This window comes from Sabethes cyaneus, chromosome 2, assembly GCF_943734655.1.
Source record: "Sabethes cyaneus chromosome 2, idSabCyanKW18_F2, whole genome shotgun sequence".
In the NCBI taxonomy this organism is placed as follows: Eukaryota; Metazoa; Arthropoda; class Insecta; order Diptera; family Culicidae; genus Sabethes; species Sabethes cyaneus.
In genome coordinates this window covers 115,885,502-115,913,235 of record NC_071354.1, presented here as the reverse complement: position 1 = coordinate 115,913,235, position 27,734 = coordinate 115,885,502, and the positions used below count along the sequence as shown (strand labels likewise).

General features: G+C 38.5%; 1 protein-coding gene across 1 annotated transcript in view; it reads left to right on the top strand.

Moving 5' to 3' along the window:
- Positions 1–27,734, top strand: part of LOC128733514 (unconventional myosin-XVIIIa) — a 657,582-nt gene that overhangs the window by 300,650 nt on the left and 329,198 nt on the right. Inside the window, exons 7-9 of the mRNA XM_053827159.1 lie at positions 5,311–5,497; positions 5,557–7,211; positions 7,568–7,756. Of these exons, the coding sequence (XP_053683134.1) occupies positions 5,311–5,497; positions 5,557–7,211; positions 7,568–7,756 (2,031 nt within the window). The remainder of the gene's footprint in view (positions 1–5,310; positions 5,498–5,556; positions 7,212–7,567; positions 7,757–27,734) is intronic.

The following is a 27,734-nucleotide window of genomic DNA, read 5'->3' as shown; positions in this document are numbered from 1 at the left end:
GTATCTAGTAATCATTCGATCAATTATAAGGCAAAATGCCATAAAAATGTGTCACAAGAACTTCTTTAACATCGTTTCCTATACTCAAACATAACATTCGATAAAAAATAATTTATATGCAATAAAGATCAACAAGAAGCCAGCCGGCACGCCATGTTCGAAGGTTTTAATACAAACAACTCTACCCAGAGCAACTGCATGAATGCAATATATAACTGTATCAAATCACAAAAAAAAACTGGTTTTTTGGTAATATGGTCTTCGGAAACACACTAAATTTGAAGAAAACGAACGGACCGATCTCGAACGCGTCTGTCGGTGACCGTGCTGCCAGAAGCACTCGAATGTCCGCTGCGCGATTCGAAAGGACTCGAAAGTGCCCCCGAAACACGCACGTAGCACATTACTCCTTCCAGGTAGAGTGACTATATACAGAGTGGCGACAATGTCAAAATTGGAATGATAATTATCTGTCAGTGTCATTCCAATCGAGCAGACAACCTATCCAACGCGTATGCAGGAAAGAGAAAGAAAAACCGAGGATAAACCGCATTGCATACATTTGGGATGACTTGGCGCCACTCTGTATATAGTCACTCTACTTCCAGGGTAGTTTTGATCAACTGCGTCAGGTTGTCCGGAAAACTTTTCTCATGCCATAGCTGTTCGGGCTCAACTGTATCGTATGCTGCCTTTAAATTGCCAAATATATTAATATGAGATTTTGCTCCCGATAATTTCTAGAGGATTTGCTGGAGTGTGAAAATTTGATTCATGCTAGCACGGGACCCCATAAAACCCGCCTGATACTGCACTACGATATTTCTTGCTATTGGAGATAGACGACGTAACAAGATTTGGAAGAGAGCTTTGTAGGTGACGCTAAATAGCGTAATATCGCGATAATTGCAGCAATCAACACAACCTCTCTTTTTGTAGATGGGATAAACCACACTTTCTATCCACTTTTCTAGTAGTTTCTGCTTCTACAAAATCTTTGAAACTATCCAGTGAAGTGTCGTTACTAGTGGTTCGAGGAACTGCTTTTACCTGTTGACCTCGCGTTCATTTGTGGTAAGGATTCTAGGTCAGTAGATTTAGGAAAATGAATAAAAAAAATGAATAAACTTCAACACGTGTGATTTTTGCTGGGACCGCGTTCCTCCAGTGGTCCGTGGCTATGTGGGAGAAGTGTGAAGTAAGAAGTGAGTTGTGAGAAATGTGAGGTGAAACTGGAGGAGTGACAAATGAGTAGTAACAAGTGAAAGATTAGTAATAAGAAGTGAGTAGTGAGAGGTGAGAACCGCATAACGAAAATGCGTCCATTTCCCTTGGGTCCCGAGCCCGGTCAGTGGACCTATAGTAACGAAAAAACTTACATTTTTGCCTCATTCCTATGGTAGCCTATGGTATCCTATGGTTATCCGTCGACGCGAACGGATTCTTGAAATACAATTGAGGAACTTCTTCTGGATTCACTAAATAGATATGCGGTCAATTGGTATTCGAGCAAAGTGACCGCCGTGAGATCTCTGACCTACTGCCTTACATTTGCATTCTACGCTCCCCTCACTAAGCTTCGCCTTAATTTTCTACAGTACTATGGCCCCAGCCTTTTCAAACATCTTTGTCAAGAAATTTTCATTTTACCTCGAAGCTCGAAATATTTAATTATATTTCACAACTAATAGGTATAATTAAACAGATTGCTTGTACAGCTTTAGCTTGAAGTTAGAAATAAATTATATTAAATTAATAAGTGTAATTAATTGAAATTAAATTCTGATGTTCAACAACGAATACATATTAAATTAAAACTAAAATTACTGCATGGCATCACATAGTAATAAGAGTTAATATTAAAAAATCAGGAGGGTTGTGTACAAGACACGACCGCATATATAGGTGACGCAGGACTACGTAAGTCTCTTTGTAGTGATAGTAGCCTGTATTCATGTTTGTAATCATTCGATTCTTCATGTATACATGCTATATGCAACATATATACATGCTACATGCGTTGTATGTAGCATTTATCAAAGTAGTAGTAAGTTCAATTCTCAAAAGATTGTGCATTTGAAAACAATTTAACAAAATCAAGAACACAAACCTTACCTTACTACCTTACTGAAATTAAAGATTGTTTTTATTATCCATGGTTTCCACGTTGAAAGGATTTTACCAATTCAATCCTATTTTATCAACAGCACATCTTTTCACTACACTTCTAATGACTCGGCAAGCATGCGTATTCATACAGAGCCGTATAATAACCGAACACTACAGTTGTAGCACATTTTTCCAACACAGATATCAAATTCTCCGAGGTTTAATCGTCACGCAGTAAAGAATTTGCGATCTGTTGGGACAACGAACTTGTGTCATTTTTTCTGGCACACTTCCCTAATACAGACATCAGATTGGACTATGTTTAATCGCGTTCGTAAGAAATCTGTTGGAACGAGGGGGTTTTGTCACTCTCTCTGGCGTACTTCCCAAGCAAGGACATCAAAATGGTCTAGGTTGAACCGCGGTGTTAAGAAATCTTGTTGAAATGAGGAAACTTTGTCACTTGTTTTGGCTTACTTCCCAAGCACAGATGTCAAATTGGTATAGGTTTAGATCATCGTAAAGAATCTTCTAGCCAATCACGAAGCGAGAATTCTGGTAAAACATAGGTTCATTATTTTCAATTTTTCAATAGTTCAACATCAAGAATCCATACTTTTCTTTATTTGGGTCAATTCTTAGAAGATTTTCCGATCGATTGGTGTAAGAATATTGAAAATCTATCGGAAAACCGCTGAGCTATTAGCGCTCAAAACCTTTCATTTTTCGTGACGCTCGCATTTTTTGATTTTTTGGAATGACACCCTATCTCAAAACTTGCCGTAAGACATAGTCCTACGTCAAAAAACATTGTCCGCTAGTTCACTATTTTTCATAAAACATCCCTATTAGCAACGGTGACACACAGAGAGGCGGGGGACACTTTGACATAGCTTTCACCATGCATATTATTTGAATTTTTTTTTGTGTTTGATTACATTAATCCAGGGTGTCGATTACCTGGAAAATCAGGGAAAACCTGGAAATGTCAGGGAAATTCGTTTCAACCTGGAAAAGTCAGGGAATGTCAGGGAATTTCATTTGAAGTCAGGGATTTTTAACACGGGAAGAAAATATACTGAAAAAGCTATGGCTTCGCAAGGATAACATTTATTTCAAGTAGCAGCACATTTTTACTCAATGCCATCACGTGTACACAAATGAAGTTTTTGACTCACGTGCAACCAACTATTCATTGGGTCATGGGAGTTGACATTTAGAAAAAGTCCAATCTTTAAAACAAAGAAATTTTGCATCTAGATAATTCCAGACTTCCGGACCGAAATCTGACTGTAACAGAAACAAGAACGAATCAAACTGAACCAAAATCAGGTTTTGAAATTAGCTACGACATTTAACCCATTCGTGCCGGAACCTGGACTTTCATTTTTATTCTGATGTCGATCACTAGTAAAAACCTACGATTAATTCGTTTTCGGAGGATAGACCATTTCAACCTCAAAATCTTGATTTAGTCAAACAAATCAGTCATATGTGTGAAACCCGACTGGGAGCACAGAGTCGATAGAATCGCAAACCCGAAGTTATCCTGAATATTAAAAGCTAGCTGCAAGTAGATTGAATAAAAACAGAAGATCTGGATTCAAATAATAGAACGAAGCGCGTCACTCAATTCATCGTCGCAAAAAAGATGAATTTGAATTGAAAAAGACAAATGGATTCATCAAGAAATAGTAATTATAGAGTTATTAACCAATTTAGTCTAATAAACACTTTGAAAAGAGAAATTAACGAGATATTTAGCAACAGATTTTTTTCAAAATACACCTGGAAAAACCTGGAAAAGTCAGGGAATTTTATTTTCACCGGATAATCGACACCCTGTAATCCATAGGGGTTAACTGTAAATAAATTCTGTGTAAGTACGCTGAAACAGAGACCTGCAACGGTAACAAATGGTTTGAGTGTGTATTTGAATGTTTGTAAGTGAATTTTGTAATTTGAATTTTATGCCAAGATTGTTAATTGTACTTTCTTTTTAAATAAATTAGTTCTGAGGATGGCTGAATAGAGTATGCTGAAACGTTAACGATAAGTTAGAATTTAATGGTTTCACCGAGAAAATCAATTAAAATCCGAAAAGAATAACGTACGGTGATTAACCTTCTGTCTGTACAAAAAAATACTTACGTTGTCTGTACATTGGGGTCAATTTGACCCCAAAATTCAAACTGCTATATCTCAGCCAAAATTTGACGGATTTCCGAATTTTAAGATGTTTTAGAATAGTAATTTAATGGACTAAATGACAAAATTATGAATTGCGACTTGACGTGGGGGACCTTTAACAAGGAGGGATTTTAGTAAAGAAAAGTCGGAAAACTAGGATTTTCAGATTTGTGACGTTTATATCACGAAGTTCTTACCACCTAGAATGATTTTTTCTTCTACAAAAATATGCGCGAGCATGAGATCTTCAAAGTTACTTGTGGCTTTTTACAGGATATGCTCGCTAGGTGGCGTTTATCTGGAAAAATCGATCTTTTTGGTCGCAAATTTTTTGAGTTTCACTAGTATAAATCATTGCAGTGCACTGGCTCGCAAGATCCAAATGCCGTCCGATGGAACTGTGTCTGCAACAGCCCCGTTGAGCGTAAAGTTCATTGCGATGCCCGAATAATGAGCATGGGTAACGGTTGTGGACAGTCAATTTCATCGTTAAGGATTTTAGCAACAAATATCGCCTGTTGCATTTTACTTCTATATTCCAGTGTGACGGCATCAACTAGACGACATCTATCGTGCACGTTCTATCTATCAATTTTCTGAATTTCTTCAAGGAAGATGACGCAAAGCAATACGAATAAATCTTCTTTCTACGTGTTCAATAGTGAATTTTTTGGATTGCAATATTTTCAAAAATTCATATTTTGCGATTTGCAACAGTAGCATCGAAATAAAAAAATACGTGTCGAATGTCGAATGTAAAAAAAATATTTTGTTGAAAAAAAAAATTGCCCGTGAATTTCCCGTGGAATGACTCATATTATCCCTGAAATAGTGCGGTGACATACAAATAATTTTTCATCTAACGGATAACGTTAGAGCGCAAAATGCGTCGTAAAAAACATTACCGATGCTTCAAATAAAGTTTACAAAAATACTTTTTCTGTCCTCCACACCACATCTTCATAAGTAGCTCATATATTTATCAAAATTGTGTCCATCTCTTTTTTGCAGGTTGTGTCAATGTTCCGCGGATGCAAAACCGAAGACATGCCTCCGCATGTGTTTTCCATGGCACAAACTGCATATAGGACTATGCTAGAAACACGTCGTGACCAAAGCATCATCTTTATGGGTCGTTCTGGATCTGGAAAGAGCACTAGCTTTAAGCATGCCTTGTATTATTTAGCGTTAGCTGCAGGTTAATATCCTAAGTAATATTATCGAAACGCCAACTAATACTATAATACTACTTTTAAGGTTCAAATAATAATATATTTCCTACCGAGCGTGTGAGTGCGATAAATATGATACTGGAGTCATTTGGCAATACGAAAACATGTCTCAACAATAATGCGACTCGCTTTACTCAAATAGTTAACTTAGATTTCGATTCCTATGGCCAAATAGTTTCAGCTTCGGTGCAAATGTTGTTATTGGAAACATCACGTGTCGGTAGGCACAGCATAAGCGACCAATACTCTTTCCATATTTTTGGCCAATTAATTGCTGGAGTCGAAGGAAAACTCCAAAAAGAATTATATCTAGACTCAATTGATTTTAATGATAGCAATCTTTTTGTTAATCTTTCAACTAGGCCAGAAGATAAGCAGATAGCTGTGAACGATTTTATGCGCTTGCAACAAGCATTTAATGTTCTTGATGTTGATCAATCGGCTGTTCGAGCTTGTTGGTTTATTATTGCTGCGATATATCATTTGGGAAGTGCTAATTGTTCAATTGTTGGAAAAGGCTCGACAGCACGAGCGCAATTTGCGAATCCATCAGCCGCACGAAAAGCTGCTAGTTTATTAGGTGTATCGATGGATGATTTGATTGCAGCAGTATTTTCCAATGTTAGTGCTAAGCCAAACCAAAATTCATCCCCGACACATGATTTGTTCTTAGAAAGTCCCGATTTGCTAGCAAAAGCTTTGAATAGCTTGGAAGGCTTTGTTATTGGACTTTACATCGAAGTCACAACAGCAGTAGTTGCATCAATAAACAAAGCAATCAATACATCGAGTAACGCTATAGCCTCTCTTTTACTGATTGACATGCCAGGCTTTCAAAACCCGGCCAGTTGTGGACAACAAATTAGTGCTTCATTATCTGATTTAATACATAATTACCTACAAGAGCGTTTACAACTATTATTTTACCAAGCCCATTTGGTGTCACCACGTAATCGTTACGCACAAGAGCTTATAGAAATAGATACTGGTATTCTCCATGAAACACATCCAGGGCCAATGGTGAACCTTCTTGATAAAATACCACAAAGTCACGTTGTTCGAACGTCACAGAACAATTCACGTGATCATGATAAACGGGGCCTGTTGTGGATGATAGATGAAGAAATAATGTATCCTAATTCTAGTGATGACTCTTTTTTTGAGCGCATATTTTCGTTGTATGTAGATCGCGAAAGCCAAGCTTTGATTCAAAAAGGGCCTGGGCCACGACAGTTTATTTTACAACACATGCAAGGAACCAATCCAGTAGCTTATAACTCTACGGGCTGGTTGAAAGAGATTTATGAAAATGCGTCAATACAACGTGCACGAGGATTTCTGCAAGAGTGTTCTAAAATCGAGTTTAGCAAACTTTTTACTCCGGATCTTGTACGAAGTACGGGGTCTATTTATGTTGGATTCACTGACGGAAATCAATCTCTTCGCCGGATCTCAAGTGTACGACGCTCATTTACAGCCACTGGTGTCAAACGAAACTCCGTAATGTTGCAAGTTAAATCTGCAGTAGACGGCATTATAGATACATTGAGGCGAACAGGTATGCATTTTGTTCAGTGTTATCTGTTGCAACCTAATGCAGGTACTACTAATTATATGAGTTCCAACACCAATTATTCGGATACCAACGATATAGTTAATGTGCCGCTCCTAAGAAGTCAGGTAAAGCCTTAAATATATATATGCATAAGTCGACCAGAACAAAATAGCAAATTTATAACAGTTTCAACAGTTCCAAATAATAATTTCTTACAAAACCTCCATAAATTTTCGGTACAACCTCATATTAATTATAATAACAGAAATTGTAAAAAAAATCATTTTAGGCATTTTACAATTCAGGGACCGGGTTAGTTACAAAAATTGATCTCCTCAGGTAGAAAAATTGGAACTGTCCTACTTAATATCGAAAGTGTACCATAAATTTTTATGAATAATGGAACGAGAAATTTTGTTATCTTTTTGCTAAGTTATTCTGATTAGAAAATAGCCTGCGATTAACGGTTTTTGATTTTCAGTTACGAGGTTCACAAATCTTGGATTTTGCCAGAATGCATCGGTTTGGATTTCCAGTCGGTATGCCTTTGGCGGAGTTCGCTCGTCGTTTTGGTTTATTAGCTGATGGAAACTTTGGTGACGTTTCAGTAGATAGGATTTTGAGACAGAGTGAAATAGATCCATCAGTTTATCGTATTGGACCTAGCCAGGCAAGTAAACAACTTTAAAACCTTTCAACATAATTGTTATAATTGGAGATTTCCACCTTTGTCATATACCTACAATGGTGACTATTTTGCGAGGCAAGTGACATAACAAATTTCATTTAATGGCACTGTCTTTCGCATTTACTTCAGTAAATCTTGAAACTCTCACGTCATTCAAGTCGGTTTGACGCACTTTTTATTTTACTGCAGCCTTGCTAGTGGTCGGATGGATGTGGAAACTTTTGATAATATTTTGTTTTGAAATGTTTCCTCTTTCAGTGCTGACAAGTTAGTAACAATTAATTTTGTTAAAGAAGTTATACTTGATAGAAACCGCGAACCGAATTTAATTTTGGACACCCATTTCATTTTCAGAGTGGTTAGGTTTAAAAATCGCGGAGTCGTTGTAATTGGCTGAATCGACCATGAGCAGCGTGCTCAATGATTTCGGTGAGTCGCATACTATCGGTCGACAGGATCATAGCAAGCGTTGCAGTGGAACTAAAGATTGGAAACTGCATTTGAATTATTGAGAACGATTGGGGTAAACTTAGGACTGTCGGATTATTTATTTATTTAACTTATTTATTTATTTATTTATTTATTTATTTATTTATTTGTTTATTTATTTATTTATTTATTTATTTATTTATTTATTTATTTATTTATTTATTTATTTATTTATTTATTTATTTATTTATTTATTTATTTATTTATTTATTTATTTATTTATTTATTTATTTATTTATTTATTTATTTATTTATTTATTTATTTATTTATTTATTTATTTATTTATTTATTTATTTATTTATTTATTTATTTATTTATTTATTTATTTATTTATTTATTTATTTATTTATTTATTTATTTATTTATTTATTTATTTATTTATTTATTTATTTATTTATTTACTTATTTATTTATTTATTTATTTATTTATTGTTTATACCAACACATATATTGTTGTCCTAATGATAATTTAGTAAAATATTCAAAAAGTTCACACGACTAGTCCTACGATTTAGGTGAACGTCCAACCCAGCTGACATTTGGCTGAAAACTCGTTGTAGCCTGACGATGTACCCGTTTGCTGCATCCTTCGAAACGATACTTGGAGATACATTCTCTACGAATAGGTCGTGGTTTCGCTCGTAAACTGATATGGCTGAGAAGCCATGGACAATCGGCCCTCGCCATTAGGAGATAAGCTAGAAGGATTGCTCGGCACAGATTTCTCCTGGTTGCTAGGGTGTCCAATCCAATTAGCATCAGGCGCGCTTCGTATATTGGTAGCTGGAGCGGGTTGTTCCAAGGCAGGCGACGGAGGGCGATCCGAATGAATTTCCGTTGTATTTTCTCTAACCGAAATGGGGATTTCAGACCGCTGAACAATATTCCAGCGTCGAACGGACAAGCGCGCAGCATAAATCCACAATGTATATCGGGGAAGCTTTCGCAGTTCTCGTCAGGGCTGTCCTGCACTCAGTGCACCTATTTTGCTTTTTTAGCTGTAGCACCTCAGCTAAACAAAATTCAAACATGTCATGTATGGGGCATTTATAGAGTCGATTATTATCTATAAGATTGCTGAACTAAGTATTGCTCTATCTAAGTATTTATGGCGCACTCTCACTTCACACTGGGTGATGCGCAGAGAGCGCTCTGGGTGCGCCGCCCAGTGTGAACTGGGAGTGCGCCGTAAATACTTAAGATAGAGCAATACTTAATTCAGCAATCTTATGAATAATAATCGACTCTATAAATGCCCCATACATAACATTTTCGAATTTTGTTTGGCTGAGGTGCTACAGCCGAAAAATCAAAATAGGTGCACTGAGTGCAGGACAGCCCTGGTTCTCGTTATTTTAAAGTACTTAGCAAAAAACTCACGGACTTTCTTTTCGTTTAGCGGAACGAAGGGAAAAGTAAACTTTCCACTTTGACGATCGAGTTTATTCTAACATATCGAACCAATTTAGCTTTCAGCTAAATTCTTACCGAAGAGCGAACAATATCAATAGCAATCGAAATGACAGCTGGATCATCAATGGGTTCGGACATCTATGCCCACTAGACTAGAGATCAACTTCTACACTCTACTTGATTATTAACCAAACTGTATATATATTACAATGCCTTCACCCTTAGGATCGAACTTATGCTTAATATTTTTACAACTATTTACAACATAATAAATTCGAAATTATTGAAATTATAACATTAGAATTCAATCGAATATTGAACATTTCATTTATAATAAACATAGCTTCCATCGAACTTCTTTTTTCTAGCTCGGCTAGATCTACGCAGATCTTTATCACTGTTGCTTCGAGAAGAGTCGTGTTGAACTCTTGAATCCTTTGATCGTAAAACATTCGGGTGTACTTCGTTTCTAGTTGGTACAGGTAGTTCCAAGTTCGGCGAAAATCCCCGGAATGGTTCGTCGTCATCGGAGCCTTCATGCCGCCTTTTTGAACCCCGGCATAGCGTAGGTGTAAACCGGTCCAACTGAAGCGCCGTATTGCGCCTGCGTTCAGTTTCACCGAGCTTAATCTGCCCCCTGTGGGCCGAGATCAAGGCTGATCCGATCGAGATCTTGTCTAATCAGTTGTTAAACAAAACCGTGAAGCTCCTCGCTATTGTCCGTTCCACCGGATTTGAAAAGGCACTTCCGCCTTTGTGTGCTCCACAGAATAGCGCCTTTGTCCGGGATCGAAATGGTCACAGCCTTTGTCCGGAATCTTGTCGTACACGAAATGGCCACGGCCGCCTTTATGTAGCTGGTACAACAAAGCCCGTCTCCAGGATCCTTTGAACGCTCCGTCCGAAATCGTAATTCCGTATTTCGCCCGCCTCTAGCGCGAAAAACCCGGTCAATCGCCAACTTTTTATACCTTGAAAAAGGTAAACACAACGAACCGGCAATCGGCGAAAGAAAAGCCCAGATTGCGTTAGTGTACTCTATACAACTCTATACCGTAGCATGCAACTATGTTGCCGATGCTGAGAGCGTTGCTTTGCAACCGACTGGCAAAACTAGCAAAAAGGAGAAAAGAAAGAAAAACAAAGGCAAAATCACTAAAAAATGCTTAGCTTGCGGATCACTTTGTCAAAAAAAAAAAACCTAAAATACACTAAAATGGCGTTCCACTTTTCACTAAAAAAGCCCTGTGGCTTATTCACTTACCTTGCGCTGATTTAAAGTTGATAATTTGCTCTAGATTCTGCCCAAATTCGGCGTTCAAAAACGCTACCGAACGGCACCAAATTATCGCCCTGTACAAAACACTGTGTAGCGAAATTTCAGCTACCACTAAATGCCACTTTATGCACTTATTCAAACACACGCGTAGCTAACCGTTTTGGCTCGTCGCCACTTTAAAGTACTTAGCAAAAAACTCACGGACTTTCTTTTCGTTTAGCGGAACGAAGGGAAAAGTAAACTTTCCACTTTGACGATCGAGTTTATTCTAACATATCGAACCAATTTAGCTTTCAGCTAAATTCTTACCGAAGAGCGAACAATATCAATAGCAATCGAAATGACAGCTGGATCATCAATGGGTTCGGACATCTATGCCCACTAGACTAGAGATCAACTTCTACACTCTACTTGATTATTAACCAAACTGTATATATATTACAGTTATTAGGCCAAGACTGGGGTATTTAGCAACGATATAGCTGATGTGCTGCTTGTTGATCAGCTGTGAGTCAAGAAGGACTCCCAGATACTTGATGCAGGACTCTCTTTTAATCGGTGAACCGATTGATGGTAGTTACAAAGGATTTTTCCTGGAGAACGACACAACTCTTGATTCGAGTAGCAATAGCATTCACAGCAACGGGCATTGTTATTTTCTACCGCTACCGGTAACAATTGTGCCGTACACGCACACCCAGCAGATGCATCGGACGACATCACTTAGTGCTGATCTATTGTTGGTGTACGCATCGCTTAGGCAGAAAAAGATCATCTCACCTACCAGCCGGTTTGGATTGTGTTCGGTGAAGTATTGCGATCTTCATATATTTTTTTTATTTTTTAACCGACAAAGTCGCGAAATTTCACCGGTGGTTACCAAAGGAGATTATGCTCGGTGGATCTGCACATTTTTTTTACATAGCATTATCATCTGGGGTATACCTGTCGTCTTGACCCAGTGTACTATACGTACGCCATCCAAATTGATCATCTTTTAAACAGTAAACAAACAGTAAGAAATGAGTCATAAGAACATAGCCAAACTCTTCCGTCCGCCGCGATGCACAAGCACCAGCACCGTCAATCGGCTGCACATTTTATGCTGACCACGCTGCTGGTGGTCCGGCATCGAACTGTGTTCGGCAAGGGTCACATTACAAGCATTACGTACATAGCGCAATTGAACAATTAAATAGAACCTTTTTCCGATACCTGCTGTCTCGGTAGTCTATCTCGTTTTAACATTAAGAAACATTGTAAACCACCAAATATCGATTCCAAAATATCGATTTGTGACGATGTCACATTTCGAGTGTAAATAGAACAGTCTTTGAATAAATGAATTGAATTGATTCCTATCCATCTTTAAGCTAGGAAGTTTTTATTGCACCCCTTGGCCTTCTGGACCTAAGGGCTGCGCTAATAGATGACATTCCGCTTCTAGTGACCCCCTAGGCCTTTCGGACCCATGGGCTGTCATTAGAGAGCTTAGGCCCTGCTGGCTGGAATCTGTCGCGCTACGACAGTCGCGAGTAGTCCGCCTCGTTGCACGAGGATAACCGCGAGTAATGAAACAGTGTAACAAACTTGTTAGACCAGGAACTGACGGACAATTGCACAGGTGCTGAGTATCGCCGATTTCTGCATCGCAGCTAGCTCCCGGTCTAATCTCAGCACCTTTAGGTCTTCCAGCAATACTTTTGGAACCACTCCGGTTGCGGAAAGCACTATTGGAAGTCTTCGCAACTCTTTAACTCCACTGTCTGCGGACGATATTTAACTATTTTGTGACCGTGTGGTTATCATGTTGTGTGGTGGACGCTCATGATTGAAATGGTTCAGCGCGACGCGGATCGTTTATGCTGTATAAGCGTAAACGGACTGTACCGCGTCGAACGGTGACAATTATACGCTGACACAGCGCATAGCGTAAAACGTACGACACATAGCATAGGAAGAAATATTTCAGTACAATATAGTCGAGAACGACACGTTACGAGGACCACATCTAGTATTCTTACTCCAAACCGAACCGCCATATCCCAAGAATATTGCATGGCGATCCTCGCCAGTATGCAGTGAAAGCGAGTTTCGATACGGTTAAATTTTCTGATTCACGCGTTGGAGATGCCCAAGTAAAAAAAAAAAAAAAAGTGGTCGAGTTTTGTTCCGGAAGTTATAGTTTCAGAAATTGTGCAATGAAAAACGTCCTTGTTGGTTGCAAAGCGAAAAAGCACGCTTCGAACAGTGTTCTGGAAGAGACCACGTAATACGTGAATCGTAGAGTGAAAAAAAAAAAATTACAATGGGATGGTTTAGTGCGGATGAAATCATCGCACCGGCCGCATCAAATAGCGTCATTGAACAGAACCATACCGCACAAACAATTGCACTGTGCGTGATAGCAGCGTTGGCTGTAGGATACATTGTAGTGCGGATAGTAGCAAAACTGCACCGCCAACAGACAGAAAGTGTCGCCCAAAGAGCTATTAGTATGGCAAATTTGCCAAACGTGTAAGAAACTACCAAATGTTGTGATTCAAAATAAAAACAATTAAAACAATAAACAATTGCTTTAAAAAACAAACGTATAAAAAAAAAAAAAAAAAGTGTAGTGCTGTCCCAAGTAGCTTCCACGTTGCATTCGTACATCGACATACATTCTACGGATAAAAGTGCTGATTCAGTTGTACAACTGGAAATGATTTCAATCAACCAGACGATGACTGCGAGAGAAAATTTCGTTCGATGATTCCAGCTTCGGATGGATGGAAAATTTCACACTAGCGAGATATGGGAAATTTCGGCTGCTGCGGGGAAAAAATGTCAAATGTGATGACCATAGAACATCTCAAATATAACCAGAGAAATAATTGGGAAGTATCCATTAGTAAAAAAAGAAGAATATAAATTACTTTACAAAAAAAAAAAAAAAAAAAAAAAAAAAAAAATTTTGTTTTAGGCACTATCACTGGAATGGAAGAATTTTTCAAAGCAGGAGATGCGTTAGGGAAATTACATGCTAATTTAAAAAAAACATGCCAATTATAAACCAGGCACTAAGGTAAGGAAAATAAAGGAAATCCAAACCATATTAGAAGAGCTAAAAAGGGCCGTAAACAAATGTAAAGCAATAGAGACTAAAGCCCAATTTAAAAGAAGATATCTACAACTGAAGTCTGTTGCTAGGCAGTGCTATAAGCTGCTTGGCTCAGTACCTGCTAACCTAGACGACACCTTAGCCCCTGAAGGCACTAAAGGGGGTGAGGGTGAAAATTCGAAAATACAAGATAACGAAGAAGACTCAGAGGAATCAAACGACGACGAGGAAGTTCTTCAAGAAGAATTTTCAGACTTCGAAGAAGAAGAACGCTACGAAATGGCGACCAAACTAGACCTTAGCTTGGCCATGAAGGTAGTCGACAGATATAATGGCGAACCATCGAAACTGTCCATATTTATTGAAACCGTCGAATTGCTGGAGGAATACTCCAACGGAGTTCCACCAGCAGACGTCCTGAAATTTTTAAAAACAAGGCTAGTAGGCGCAGCCCACGGGGCAATCGATAATGCCCGAACAACCGCCGAGGCGTTTGATGCACTGAAAAGAAAATTTTCGGTGAAGATTACACCGAGAGCGGTGGAAAAGGAGATGGCATTGAAAAAACAACATTCTAAACAAATCGCAGAGTTCGGCGCGGACATAGAAAACCTGTCCGCTAAATTGGCAGCCGCACACGTTTCAATGGGAACTTTCCCAAGTGAGGCGGCAGCCCTAAATATTGTCGAACCTGTAGCGGTTCAGGCATTTGTCGAGGGATTGAAAGACCCCTCAACACAATTTTTCGTAAAAGCACGGAATCCGACATCGCTAAATAAAGCGATATCGGATGCGTTGGAGTGCCAAAGTACTCCAAAAACTGAAAATAGTTTAGAAAATATGATGGCACTATGGTGCACATCAGGAAGAACGCCCTATAGGGGCAACGATCGAAATAATTGGAGAAGCCGAGGAAGCTCTAGAGGTCGTGGTGGTTACCGAGGAAACACTAGGTACCGTGGTAGGGGTACACAACACAATAACAACTATGGTTATAACAATAACCACCAAACCAACCAAACCTACCGAGGAAATAACAGTCGCGGGAGGAACAACGGACATGTGGCACATATGGCCGAACCTCAGCAACGACAACAACAGCAACAACAAACACAACAACAGCAACAACAACAACCTGTAGAAGAGGCACATTTAATCGATCTTTTTCGTTAATTTTAGTGCGAAGAAGGCTCTCAGAGCAAAATTTAAATTATTTGGCAGAGTAATAGAACTCATAATTGACAGTGGAGCATCTTGTTGTATTCTGGACAAAAGATGTCTTCCCGAATTTATCAATATCAATAATTCACACACATTAGAAATCAGTGGTGTAAACGGAGTAACCCGTACTCTGGGATCCGTTGACACTTTTGTGGGGTACAAGTCTGTGGAATATCCCATTAAATTTAATATTATAGAGAGCTTGCCGGATGCAGTTAACGGCTTGATTGGCACAGATTTTTTGAGAGAATTTGGAGCCATTGTTGATTTTGTGGGTATGGAGATGAGATTGCAACAACCAAAAACTGAAACATGCTACATTATACCGGCTCGTACTGAGGTGGTAAGGTACGTTGATACCGGTGTGACGGGTACTTGTGTGGTACTACAACAAGAAATAATGCCACATGTTTTCATAGCAAATTCAATATCAGTTCCAAAAGAAGGGAAATTACCCGTAAGAATTATTAATATAGCAAATAAGGAAATTTGCATTGAAACAAAAAATATTGAAACAAAGGATCTAAGGGATTACAATGTGGTAGGAAAAATTAAACTGCCAAAATACGATACTAATAGAGCAAGTAAACTTTTAAATGAGTTGAACTTGAAACATTTGACAAAACAAGATCAGGCAGAGATGCAGAGGCTATGCTTAAAATACGCTGATGTGTTTTGCTTGAAAGACGATAAATTAACAGTAACGGATAAGTACACATCCAGTATTAAAATAAAGGATGGCACAACTCCAATATTTTCTAAACAATATCGCCTTCCCCTGGCGCAAAAAAGGGAAATAAATGACCAGATTGATAGGATGATGTCAGATGGAGTCATTGAAAAGACTAGTTCCGAATGGAATAGCCCAATTTTACTAGTGCCAAAAAAGTCGGCGAATGACAAAAAGAAATGGAGGTTGGTTGTTGATTATCGGAAACTTAACAATGTTCTTGAGAACGATACATTTCCACTCCCAAATATAGAGGAGGTCATAGACTCATTGGCAGGAGCGAAGTACTTTTCGCATTTAGACTTGTCCCAAGGGTACTACCAATGCAATTTGAAGCAAGAGGATAGGCCACTAACAGCTTTCTCGACGTCGTCTGGACAATATCAGATGACAAGGCTTCCAATGGGACTAAAAATAAGCCCAGCATCATTTTCAAGACTAATGACCATAGCGATGGCAGGTCTTAATGGAGAGAAGTGTTTAGTATATTTGGATGATCTCATCATATTTGGTAGAAATCTAGAAGAGCATAACAAAAATCTCTCGAACGTTTTCCGAAGATTGCGAGAGGTAAATTTAAAACTAAACCCCGAAAAATGCAATTTTTTGCAAGAAAATTTAGTATACCTGGGACATTACATATCTGCTGAAGGCATCAGGCCTGATCCTGCTAAAATCGAAGCAGTGAAAAAATGGCCGATCCCTTCCACTGCGGATGAAGTCAAGCGATTCGTTGCTTTCGCAAATTACTATCGGAAGCACATAAAAGACTTTGCTAGGCTTTGCACACCGTTAAACAAGTTGACCAGAAAGGGTGTAAAGTTTGAATGGAGTAGCGAATGCCACAACTCATTCGAGAATTTAAAACAATGTTTTATAAATCCACCAGTACTGGATTACCCGGATCTAACGGAGACCAACAAATTCAACTTACATACGGATGCGTCTGGATATGCGATTGGTGCTGTGCTATCTAATAGCAACGGCAAACCGGTTGCATATGCCAGCAAGACTCTGAATAAAGCCGAATCAAATTACAGTACGATAGAAAAGGAGTTATTGGCTATGGTGTGGGCTATCAAGCATTTTCGACCATACCTGTATGGAAGAAGATTTGAAGTCTACAGTGACCATAGACCATTAGTTTACCTTTTTACTTTAGCTGACCCCTCCAGCAGATTAACAAAATTCAGGTTAGCTTTAGAAGAATATGATTTTGAAGTAACTTTCAGGAAAGGAAGCGAGAATGTGATAGCGGACGCGTTGTCACGCATTTCGATTCAAGACCTGAAAACACTTCATGGAAAAACTGTTCTAGTCGTTACCAGAGCTTCGAAACTTAAAGGCGAAAAAGCGAATGACGATAGGACTGATCAACCTTCGTCTAAGCAAGACAAATACGTTAAAATGGTAATGAAAGATAACATAAAAAGCATGCAAATCTCCACAGATGTAATTGAAATTCCCCTCAAAAGGACACAAATTGACCTACGGGCAATGTTGTCGAAGGTGGCGGAATATTCAAAAATTAATAATATAAAATATATAATCATCAAAAATAATAAGGAGACATATGACGTCATTAAAAAATATGAAGAACTACAGATATATGGTCGACCATCATCAGTAAAAACATTACCAATTTTAATAAAAATCGGAGAGCAAATAGAAGAAGTAACAGACGAAAGGTCAAAGCTTTTAATACTAAACGACTACCATATATTACCGACAGCGGGACATGCGGGTATTAGACGCACACTTGCAACTATAAGCAAAAGATATTTTTGGAAAAACATGAAATGCGATGTAGAGAATTTCATTAAAAAATGCAAGCAATGCCAGATATCAAAAGTTGGAAGATGCGGAAAAACTCCAATGATCATTACGACAACAGCAAGCACAGCATTTGAAAAAATCTACGTAGATTTGGTTGGTCCTTTGATACCTACCAATGGATACGAATATATACTAACAACGCAATGCGAGTTAACAAAATTTATAACCGCAACACCGATACCTAACAAGTCAACAGAGACAGTAGCTAAAGCATTCGTGGAGCATGTTATTTTAAAATATGGTGTTCCACAACGAATTGCGTCGGATAGAGGAACAGAGTTTATGTCGAGTTTGTTTACATCCATTGCCAAATTATTGAATATTCAAAAACTAAATTCTACAGCTTACCATCATGAAACTATAGGTTCTTTGGAGAACACACACAAATGTTTAGGAAACTTTTTACGCATCTATTGTAACGAAAAATTATTTTCTTGGGTACATTGGATACCATTTTACACATTCGCATATAACAATACCGTTCACACTAACACTGGATACACACCTTTTTATTTAGTATTCGGAAAAAATAGTAACATGCCTTCAAATTTAACAAATGATAATCCAGTGCCTATTTATGACATAGACAACTATAGCAAGCAATTGACGTTAAAGTTACAAGTATGCCATCAAGAAATAAGAGAAAACCTTCTTTCTAGCAAGATGAAAAGAACAATGAAAAATAACTTAAACATTGTACCAAAATGTTATAACAAAGATGACTTAGTCCTAATTAAAAATGAAATAGGTAAAAAATTGGACAATAAATTTATAGGTCCATACAGAGTAGTAGAGGACATAGACTCAAATATAAGGGTAGAGATCAATGGTAAAGAGGATATAATACATAAAAATAGAATAAAAAGTTATAAGGAATGAAAATAATAATACATATAATTTGAAACAATAGGACGTGTGGTGGACGATTGTTTCATAATGAGTTCTTTCAAATTACATGGGAATAATACGCATTATATAAATCCTAGTTCATATTTCCTTGTTTAGTTTAAAAATTCTTAACTATAGATAACAATTTTTAAAAAATGTAAATAGGGCGTGTGGTGGACGCTCATGATTGAAATGGTTCAGCGCGACGCGGATCGTTTATGCTGTATAAGCGTAAACGGACTGTACCGCGTCGAACGGTGACAATTATACGCTGACACAGCGCATAGCGTAAAACGTACGACACATAGCATAGGAAGAAATATTTCAGTACAATATAGTCGAGAACGACACGTTACGAGGACCACATCTAGTATTCTTACTCCAAACCGAACCGCCATATCCCAAGAATATTGCAGTTGAATTCGGCCACTAGAGAGAGTTCACCACGGGAGAGCCATAAGTTCGACGCGACCTTGTCGACATAAAGCCGGTTCAATTAGTAGAGGTGCACACCTTGTACTGCTTTCTGCTTCCAAGATGCAATCTTCTCTTCCATCTACATTAGATTGCCTCTGGTGAACGAAGTATTCAGAAAGTGGGTAAAGCCACTCATGTCACTTGTCACTTGGACATATTGCTAGAATTCCGGACAACTATCCTGCAAAAATGGGTTTCGCATCAAATCCAGTAGGAACAAGACGAAGAGGGGCACAGCGAGCGAGGTGGTAAGACCAGGTGGAGCGAGATCTGGCTAGCACTGGGTGCCCGCGGAACTGGAGACCAGCTGCCATGTCGTAAGACGTTAGGCCAATTAAGTAAGTAAGTAAGTAAGTAAGTAAGTAAGTAAGTAAGTAAGTAAGTAAGTAAGTAAGTAAGTAAGTAAGTAAGTAAGTAAGTAAGTAAGTAAGTAAGTAAGTAAGTAAGTAAGTAAGTAAGTAAGTAAGTAAGTAAGTAAGTAAGTAAGTAAGTAAGTAAGTAAGTAAGTAAGTAAGTAAGTAAGTAAGTAAGTAAGTAAGTAAGTAAGTAAGTAAGTAAGTAAGTAAGTAAGTAAGTAAGTAAGTAAGTAAGTAAGTAAGTAAGTAAGTAAGTAAGTAAGTAAGTAAGTAAGTAAGTAAGTAAGTAAGTAAGTAAGTAAGTAATTAAGTAAGTAAGTAAGTAAGTAAGTAAGTAAGTAAGTAAGTAAGTAAGTAAGTAAGTAAGTAAGTAAGTAAGTAAGTAAGTAAGTAAGTAAGTAAGTTAGTAAGTAAGTAAGTAAGTAAGTAAACTATCTTTATTACTGCTCGTTCAATCAACAACCAACCAAATAATTACGATTAGAATACGCTGATATTATATTTAGAACTACTGAATACTATTGACTGTGCGATTAATTAGTTTGTTATCGAATATCTTGAATTAATTTACTTTCAAAATAATTTTAAAACTGACTAAGTTACTATCGGTTTATTAGGTCTTGTTAAGCACAAAGCATTCATCCGAGTTAAGTTTCCATCCAAAATAGTCAAAATTAACAAATATTATGCAGAATGCCCATTTTAATAAATTAAAGCAATTAAAACTCTGAGGAGTTCATGGGTGGTTTAATATACAAATTTTCCTCACAATAAAATAGAAAACAACTCCCCGTATTACTTAGCCTGATAAAATGAAACGGATAGCATTTAAATATTCGCCATGATTATATAACATTTCGCCGAACATCATTTTGCAGAACACCGCTTTTCGGTCGACCCTAACGCGGAATATAGAGTTTCGCGAAAAACCTTACGCGGGATGTACCATTTCACGGAAAATCTTTTCGTGGAAAGTACCATTTCGCAGGGGTGATCCCCTCCTTACTTGCTGTCGTTCGTTCGGACCCAACTGAAGGAAATAAACAAACCTAGAAAGAGGTAATCTCTACGGGGCTCAACACTCGCGGCCTGCGCCCTGAATCATCTAATGTTACTATTGATAGAATTTGGTGGTCTTGTTACTGACTAATGTTTTATGGAAGAGCATGTGGAGAGCCATTCATATACCACGTGGACACAAAACTGCCGATTTTCAACACCCCCGTCCCCCTCCGTGGACGAGTGTGGACATCGGCTCAACCTCCACCTCCCTGCCTTGTTTCTCCATGTGGACATTTTTTTCTTATGTGAAATTTTATTCTCAATTCTGTTTTTAATTTGTGTTATTCTGTAATTAAAAAATCAGAGGGGTTGTGTACAAGCGACCGCATATGTGGGTGACGCAGGACTACGTAAATCTCTTTGTAGTGATGGTAGCATGTATCCATGCATGCAATCATTCGATTCTTCAAGTATACATGCTATATGCAGCATATAGCGTTGTATGTAACATTTATTAAAGTAGTATCATTTTAAACGTTCAATCCTCAATAGATTTCAGAGTTAATCTGTGTGCATATGGAAACAATTTCACAAAATCAAGAACATAAACTGTTTGTATTCGATGATTTATTCTTTCTATCATGTTGATCGAACCCCCGAACACAGAAAGCGATGCTTGCTGCACATACACTGTTAAACAGTTTGATAGGAACTAGCGTAGGAAATCGATTACATAGATGTAGAGTTAGTCCTAAATATACCACCGCTGCGTGCGGATACGTGTGAACCAAACCTTAGTGGTGAAATAAATTTATTTGAGGCCATAACAAGATTATATCTGTTTTATAACACATTTTGATATTTTTAACATATCGTGTTACAAATCGAAAAAAAACTAATTAAGATGCAATTTCAAGTTTGTAACAGATTCAGATACAAGTAGTACATTGAGTTATGGATGAGCTATTCAGATTCCACCACTAAGAATGACACATTTCGCTTTAATAACAAATTATAACTTGCAAATTACTTTTATAACAAAATATGTTACTTGCAAAAATTATTTTATTTGCCATCATCATTTCAAAAGTATATTAAAGACGTCACTTCACAGTTACTAATACTTGCTAATACATATATCTTTATTCGCTGTGTTATTTTTGGAATATCTTGAAATGTTGACAATTAACCTTTAAGGGGGCATAGTTCTTTTTCAATTTTAAAAAATCGAAATTTTTTTTATTGATCATATCGAAAGATTAACATTTTGAGCATATGTGTTTGAAACCGTTTGGATGAATTCCAAAAAATGACAAAGTTACAGCTGTTTGTACCGCGCATGTCTGGAGCAATTACATAGCGAATAAAAACTTCAACGCCGTTTTTCTCGAAACCAGGTCTTCAAAGTCGGTACCACAAATATCTCAAGAACGGCTCAAGCAATTATCTTGATTCTTTTTTTGTTTAAAAGCTTATAAAATTATCTAGTGTTTGACCCATCCTTTTGTGGATATTGCAATTTTTATATTGTTTATAGAAATGTTTAAATTCAATTTTTTCGACTAAAAACCTTGCTTTTACTTTTCAATGTCCGTCATTTCGCTACGCGTTCGAATTTTAAAAAAAAGAATGGGTCAAACACGAGATAATTTAATATACTTATATCGTTTTGGTAATCCATGGTACCGCAAATCATGTTTTTTTTCGGATGATCATGTTTAAGGAGCCGTAGGGGAGAGGGGAAGAGGTTCACCTATGAAAACAAAATTGTAAATATTAATATAAAATGCAATGTTTAAAACGCAAAAAACACGAATCGATTCGCTTTTCGCGTAATCTAGAAAAAAAATTTTGAATTAAGGCAAAAAATATGAAGTAAAAAGTACTATGTGTAAAAAGTACAATGTGTTACAATTAAGATAAAATCATTGCAGAGTTTGTTATGAATCAGGTATTAATTCGAGGTAGTTTAGTTATAATTTTTGATATTTTAACCACTTACGGAGGCTAATTTATAACGACGGTTGTTATAATATATTATAATATATTATAAATTAATAACAACTGTTGTTGGAAAATTTGATAACAAAATAACAAGAAGTGTTATAATTTTGTTAGGTCCTCCTGACCGGGTAGCCGCCAGTGTTTGTACTGATTGGCCACCGTTTGATGAAATCCGTATTCCAACAGCATTTGGAGTCTGTTGCGCCAAAGTGGGGTCCAACATATTTTTTCTGGTGCCGTGACCAGGATTACTGGAAAGAGGCTTGGAGATAGTAACGCCGAGTCACCATTTTGATACCATTGTAAGCCGCTGTTGTTTGCCGCCATTCCTATTCAATTGAATCGAGATAATTGAATTGCATCCGAGATCCACCATCGCTGCTTTTGCTTGATAAAAATTTGTACAAGGCCTAATAAATTTGGGCGTCAGGTAATTGCAATTCCAACGCCTTTAGATTGTTACTCAGATGCCATTGAGATTTATTTTTGCTTCGAGATATCGCTACTGTACGCCGTTTCCCGTCCACGTTATTGGAATTCCAACGCCTTTAGATTGTTACTCAGATGCCATTGAGATTTATTTTTGCTTCGAGATATCACTACTGTACGCCATTTCCCGTCCACGTTATTGGAGAAATAGTAAGTTGTCGATAGTCCAATTTACTAGTGGCAGAAAACCCATTCCGGACGGATTATACATATACAAGGCCCATTGAATCTTGCTAAATGTAATTAGCAGTCCAAGTGTTTTAGTTCTACCCATCGGGTCTACCGGGTCTTAATATTCCCAGGTGCACGCTGACATCTTGATATTGTACGTCATCCTAATTTATCTGCTGAGATGGAAGATAACACCAGAAAGCATCGCGCAGCGGTCCGTTGCAGAATACTGTTGTCATCTTTAGATCGTGCTACAAATTTCCTGAGCAACTTCGAGGAGAGTCGGGACCGGCTCGAGGTCGCACTACGTTTGGAAGATCTGAACAACATTCGACATGAGCTCGATGAAGCTCAATCTACCTTAGAAGAATTGGAAACAAGTGATGAAGGTATGGCTGCTAATCAAGAGTGTAGATCCTCGTTTGAGGAACAGTTTTTTCGAATAAAAGTTGGCCTCATTGCTAAATTGCCTCCTCCTATCGTTTCTCACGATCAAGCCCCTCAGAATGCAGAATCCCTTCGGGGTCCATACGCCATCAGCGGGCTAAAATTACCCTCGATCGCTTTACCAGAATTTTCCGGGGACTATAAAGATTGGAGATTATTTTTTGATACCTTTCACGCACTCATTTATACAAACCCCTATCTCCCCGATATTCAAAAATTTCATTATTTGAGAGCTGCAGTGAAAGGAGAGGCCGCCCAATTGATAGAATCCGTTGATGTTAGTGCTGCAGAATACGTGTCCCCTTGGGAAATGCTAGTCAACCGATATTCAAACGAGTATTTAATGAAAAAAAAAAACGTCTGCAGGCATTACTCAAGCTCCCACACATGGAGAGTGAGACGCCCTGCACAGAACTGTCTATGTATTTGAGAGGTATGTCAAAGGGCTGCATCAAATGGGTGAGCCAACGGAATCCTGATGTACGATTCTTGGGCACCTGTTATGTACGCGTCTGCATGATGATACACTAAGAACCTGGGAAGATCACGCATCGAATATCAAACAGCCTACTTACAAGGAGCTTGTAGAATTTCTTCACCGCAGAAATCGTGTATTGGAATCAATATCTGTAAACCATCAATATCTCCCGTCGCAATCCGTTATTTGTTCGCACGCTTCTACTTCGAGTCTTACTGTACGCGAAAATCGAGTAACGAACGCAGCCAATAACATCGGACTCAAATGTCATGCTTGTGATCAGCGCCACCCGCTACTAAAGTGTTTTAAATTTTCAAAAATGACGCCTGCAGAACGCTTAGCTGTTATTAACTCAAAACGGCTGTGCTTGAATTGCTTTAGGGGCACCCATTTCGTTCGTGATTGTCCCGTTCAAGACTGTTGTCGAGTTTGTGGTAAGCGTCACCACAGCATGATCCATCCCGGTTACGAAGAGGCATCTAATAGATACGCTACTGCTGCTCGCCCAGCAAGGTTTGAAGATTCAGCACACGCCTCTGTAAACGTTACCCAATGCAGTGAAGATTCTCCTGGGTCAATATTAACAGCCGCAACTACCATTAAACCGCCACATACCAATGACATTAAATTAAATACTACATCAAATAATACATTAAATACTGAGGAAAAGCACGTGATTATGCCGACTGCAGAAGTAAAAATCGTTGATTGTTACAGAAATGAGCACATGGCACGTGCGATCTTAGATTGTGCATCACAGGCAAGTCTAATGACTGAATGACTGAATGAATGGCTCAGCTACTTCGTTTGAGGCGCAACAGATTGGCAACAGAGTCTGTAACAACTCAGATCCGTTTCCGCAAGAGCCACTATTCGAGCGATATTGATTTCATTATTATGCAAAAAATAACTCCCAAGTTGTCCTGTCAAACCTTTGCTATTGATCACTGGAAAATTCCTGGCGACGTGTTTTTGGCTGACCCTGCATTCAACCATAGTAGCGATGTGGATTTACTAATCAATAATGAACATTTTTTCACGTTTTGAATTGAAGCAAGAATTGAGCTCCACGAAACGTTGCCGTTTTTGGTTGATAGCGTGTTCGGATGGGTTGTATCCGGTGCCATCAATGCTTCATCATCACCTTCCTGTAACGTCGTAACCGTTCCATTGTCATCTCTAGAAACAGCTGTCGAGAAATTCTGGAAAATAGAAGAGGTACCAATCAGATTCACCCATTCGGCTAAGGAGCAAGAGTGTGAAGAGTTTTTTGTTAAAACTACTTCCCGCACGCCTAGTGGTAGATATGTTGTAAAGCTTCCACGCCACCCGAATTTTAACGTGATGGTAGGTGACACAGAAGCAATCGCAAGAAGAAGATTCGATCTACTAGAATGTAGATTATCAAAGTGTCAAGAATTAAAAAATGATTATGATCAATTTATGTCTGAATACATTTCGCTCGGCCATATGAAGTCTATTGAAGGGGAGGGCACTCATGCTAAAACAGCGCACTATCTTCCACACCACCCGGTTTTCAAAAATGATAGCACAACAACCAAAACTCGTGTTGTTTTCGACGCATCTGCCAAAACGGCGACAGGAATTTCACTCAATGAGGCGCTGTTGGTGGGCCCTGTTATACCAGACGACCCCATATCTATAGTTTTGCGTTTTCGGGCCTATTCAGTTGCCCTAGTTGCGGACATAGAGAAAATGTATCGACGGATACTGGTTCACACCGACGATACACCACTGCAGCGCATCCTTTGGCGTTTTGATCCCAACCAACCTGTTCAAAAATATGAACTGTCAACCGTTACCTAGGTATGGCTCCTTCTTCTTTCTTAGCTACACGCACCCTTCAACAGCTGGCCGACGATGAGGGCTCTTCTTGTCCCAAGGCCAAAACGGCATTACTAGAAGGATTTTATGTGGATGACTTCATAGGAGGTGTTGACACGGTCATGGAGGCAATCTCTCTACGTGACGAGCTTATTGAATTGTTGCAGAAAGGAGGATTTAGTTTGCGAAAGTGGTTGTCAAACAAACCAGCTGCTTTGGAAGGTTTAGCCACCGCTCAAAAGGCAACCGTAGCTGTTCAGTGCTCATTCGAGACAAATGGAATGGCAAAAGCACTTGGAATCCACTGGGAACCTGACAACGACATACCTCGCTTTGACCCATCGATACAAGAGAATGAAAATATAACCAAACGTGCCATAACGTTCGCTATTTCCCGCCTGTTTGATCCACTTGACTTGATTTCACCCAGGGACCGAAACGGTTACATTTTTTCTGTACATTTGCCAGTATGCAGTGCCATGTCATAATCTCAGCCAATACCGTCGCTTCGTATTGTTTCTGTATCGAGAGAGCCTATCTCTTAATGTGTTGAAACTAGCTGGAATACGTACATGATAATAAGCAAACATTCTTATTTCACTATGACATGTCGAAAAAAATGTCACAGTGTAGAAGTGACAGGCATTCGCCGCTATTTGCTTACAGTTGTAGCTGAAATAGTATGGACAAGCGATTGAGAATAAGGTGTAATTATTGATGCGTTTTTCACCTGAAATTTATGTAATGAAAATTGTTGAATTTTTGCACGGTTTTGTGGTTGATCACTACTTTAAAGATCTGGTAAGAATAGATGCAGTAGAGTTCGTTTTCAATTTTGGGAAAGTTCTTCTTTGAATCCGCATTATTTGGGGAAAAGCTGTAGGCATACGAATGAAGCAGCAAACGAAAATACCAAAAACCACTACACCTTTTGTCATGCATGGTGCTAGAATGTTGAAACGTGTCTCTGCCGCTCGGAAATGTGTGCGACAGGACGAGCAAGCGATGTTGTCGTTATTCTGGTATTTCTTCTCGGTGCGTGTGTACTAGAAATCTGCCGAATGACTGGTCGCAAGAAATAATGTCAAATGTCTTCATATTTTGGTCATCAACCAGTACATTTTACGTTCCTGGATTTCACCGATAGTAATACGTGGCAAAATGATCATCCAACAACTATGGCTACTGTCATGTGGATGGGACGATGAAATACCTGGGCCTTTTGCAGAAAAGTGGAAGATATACGCTCAACAACTTCAAAGGCTTTCTGAATTTCGTGTCGATCGTTATGCATTTCTACCCCAAGCTGTATTTCAGCTTCACACCTTTGCCGATGCTTCCGAGCAAGCTTATGGTTGTTGCACCTATGCTCGCTATGTCGATGAAAATGGGACGATACGTGTAACTCTTTTAGCATCAAAGTCGCGTGTAGCTCCCCTGAAACGAGTTACACTGCCTCGACTGGAATTGTGTGCAGCAGATTTAGCTGCCAAACTTCACAATTGCATAATTAAAGCCCTTAACATCAACATAGCGGCCTTTTATTTTTGGTCAGATTCAATGGTAACCTTACAGTGGCTGAAAGCGCCTCCTTATACATGGAAAACGTTTGTGGCAAACAGAGTTGCAGAAATACAAAACAAAACACAGGGCGCGCATTAGAATCACGTGGCCGGCAAGCAGAACCCTGCAGACCTCGTTTCAAGGGGGAATGGACGTAGATGACTTCCT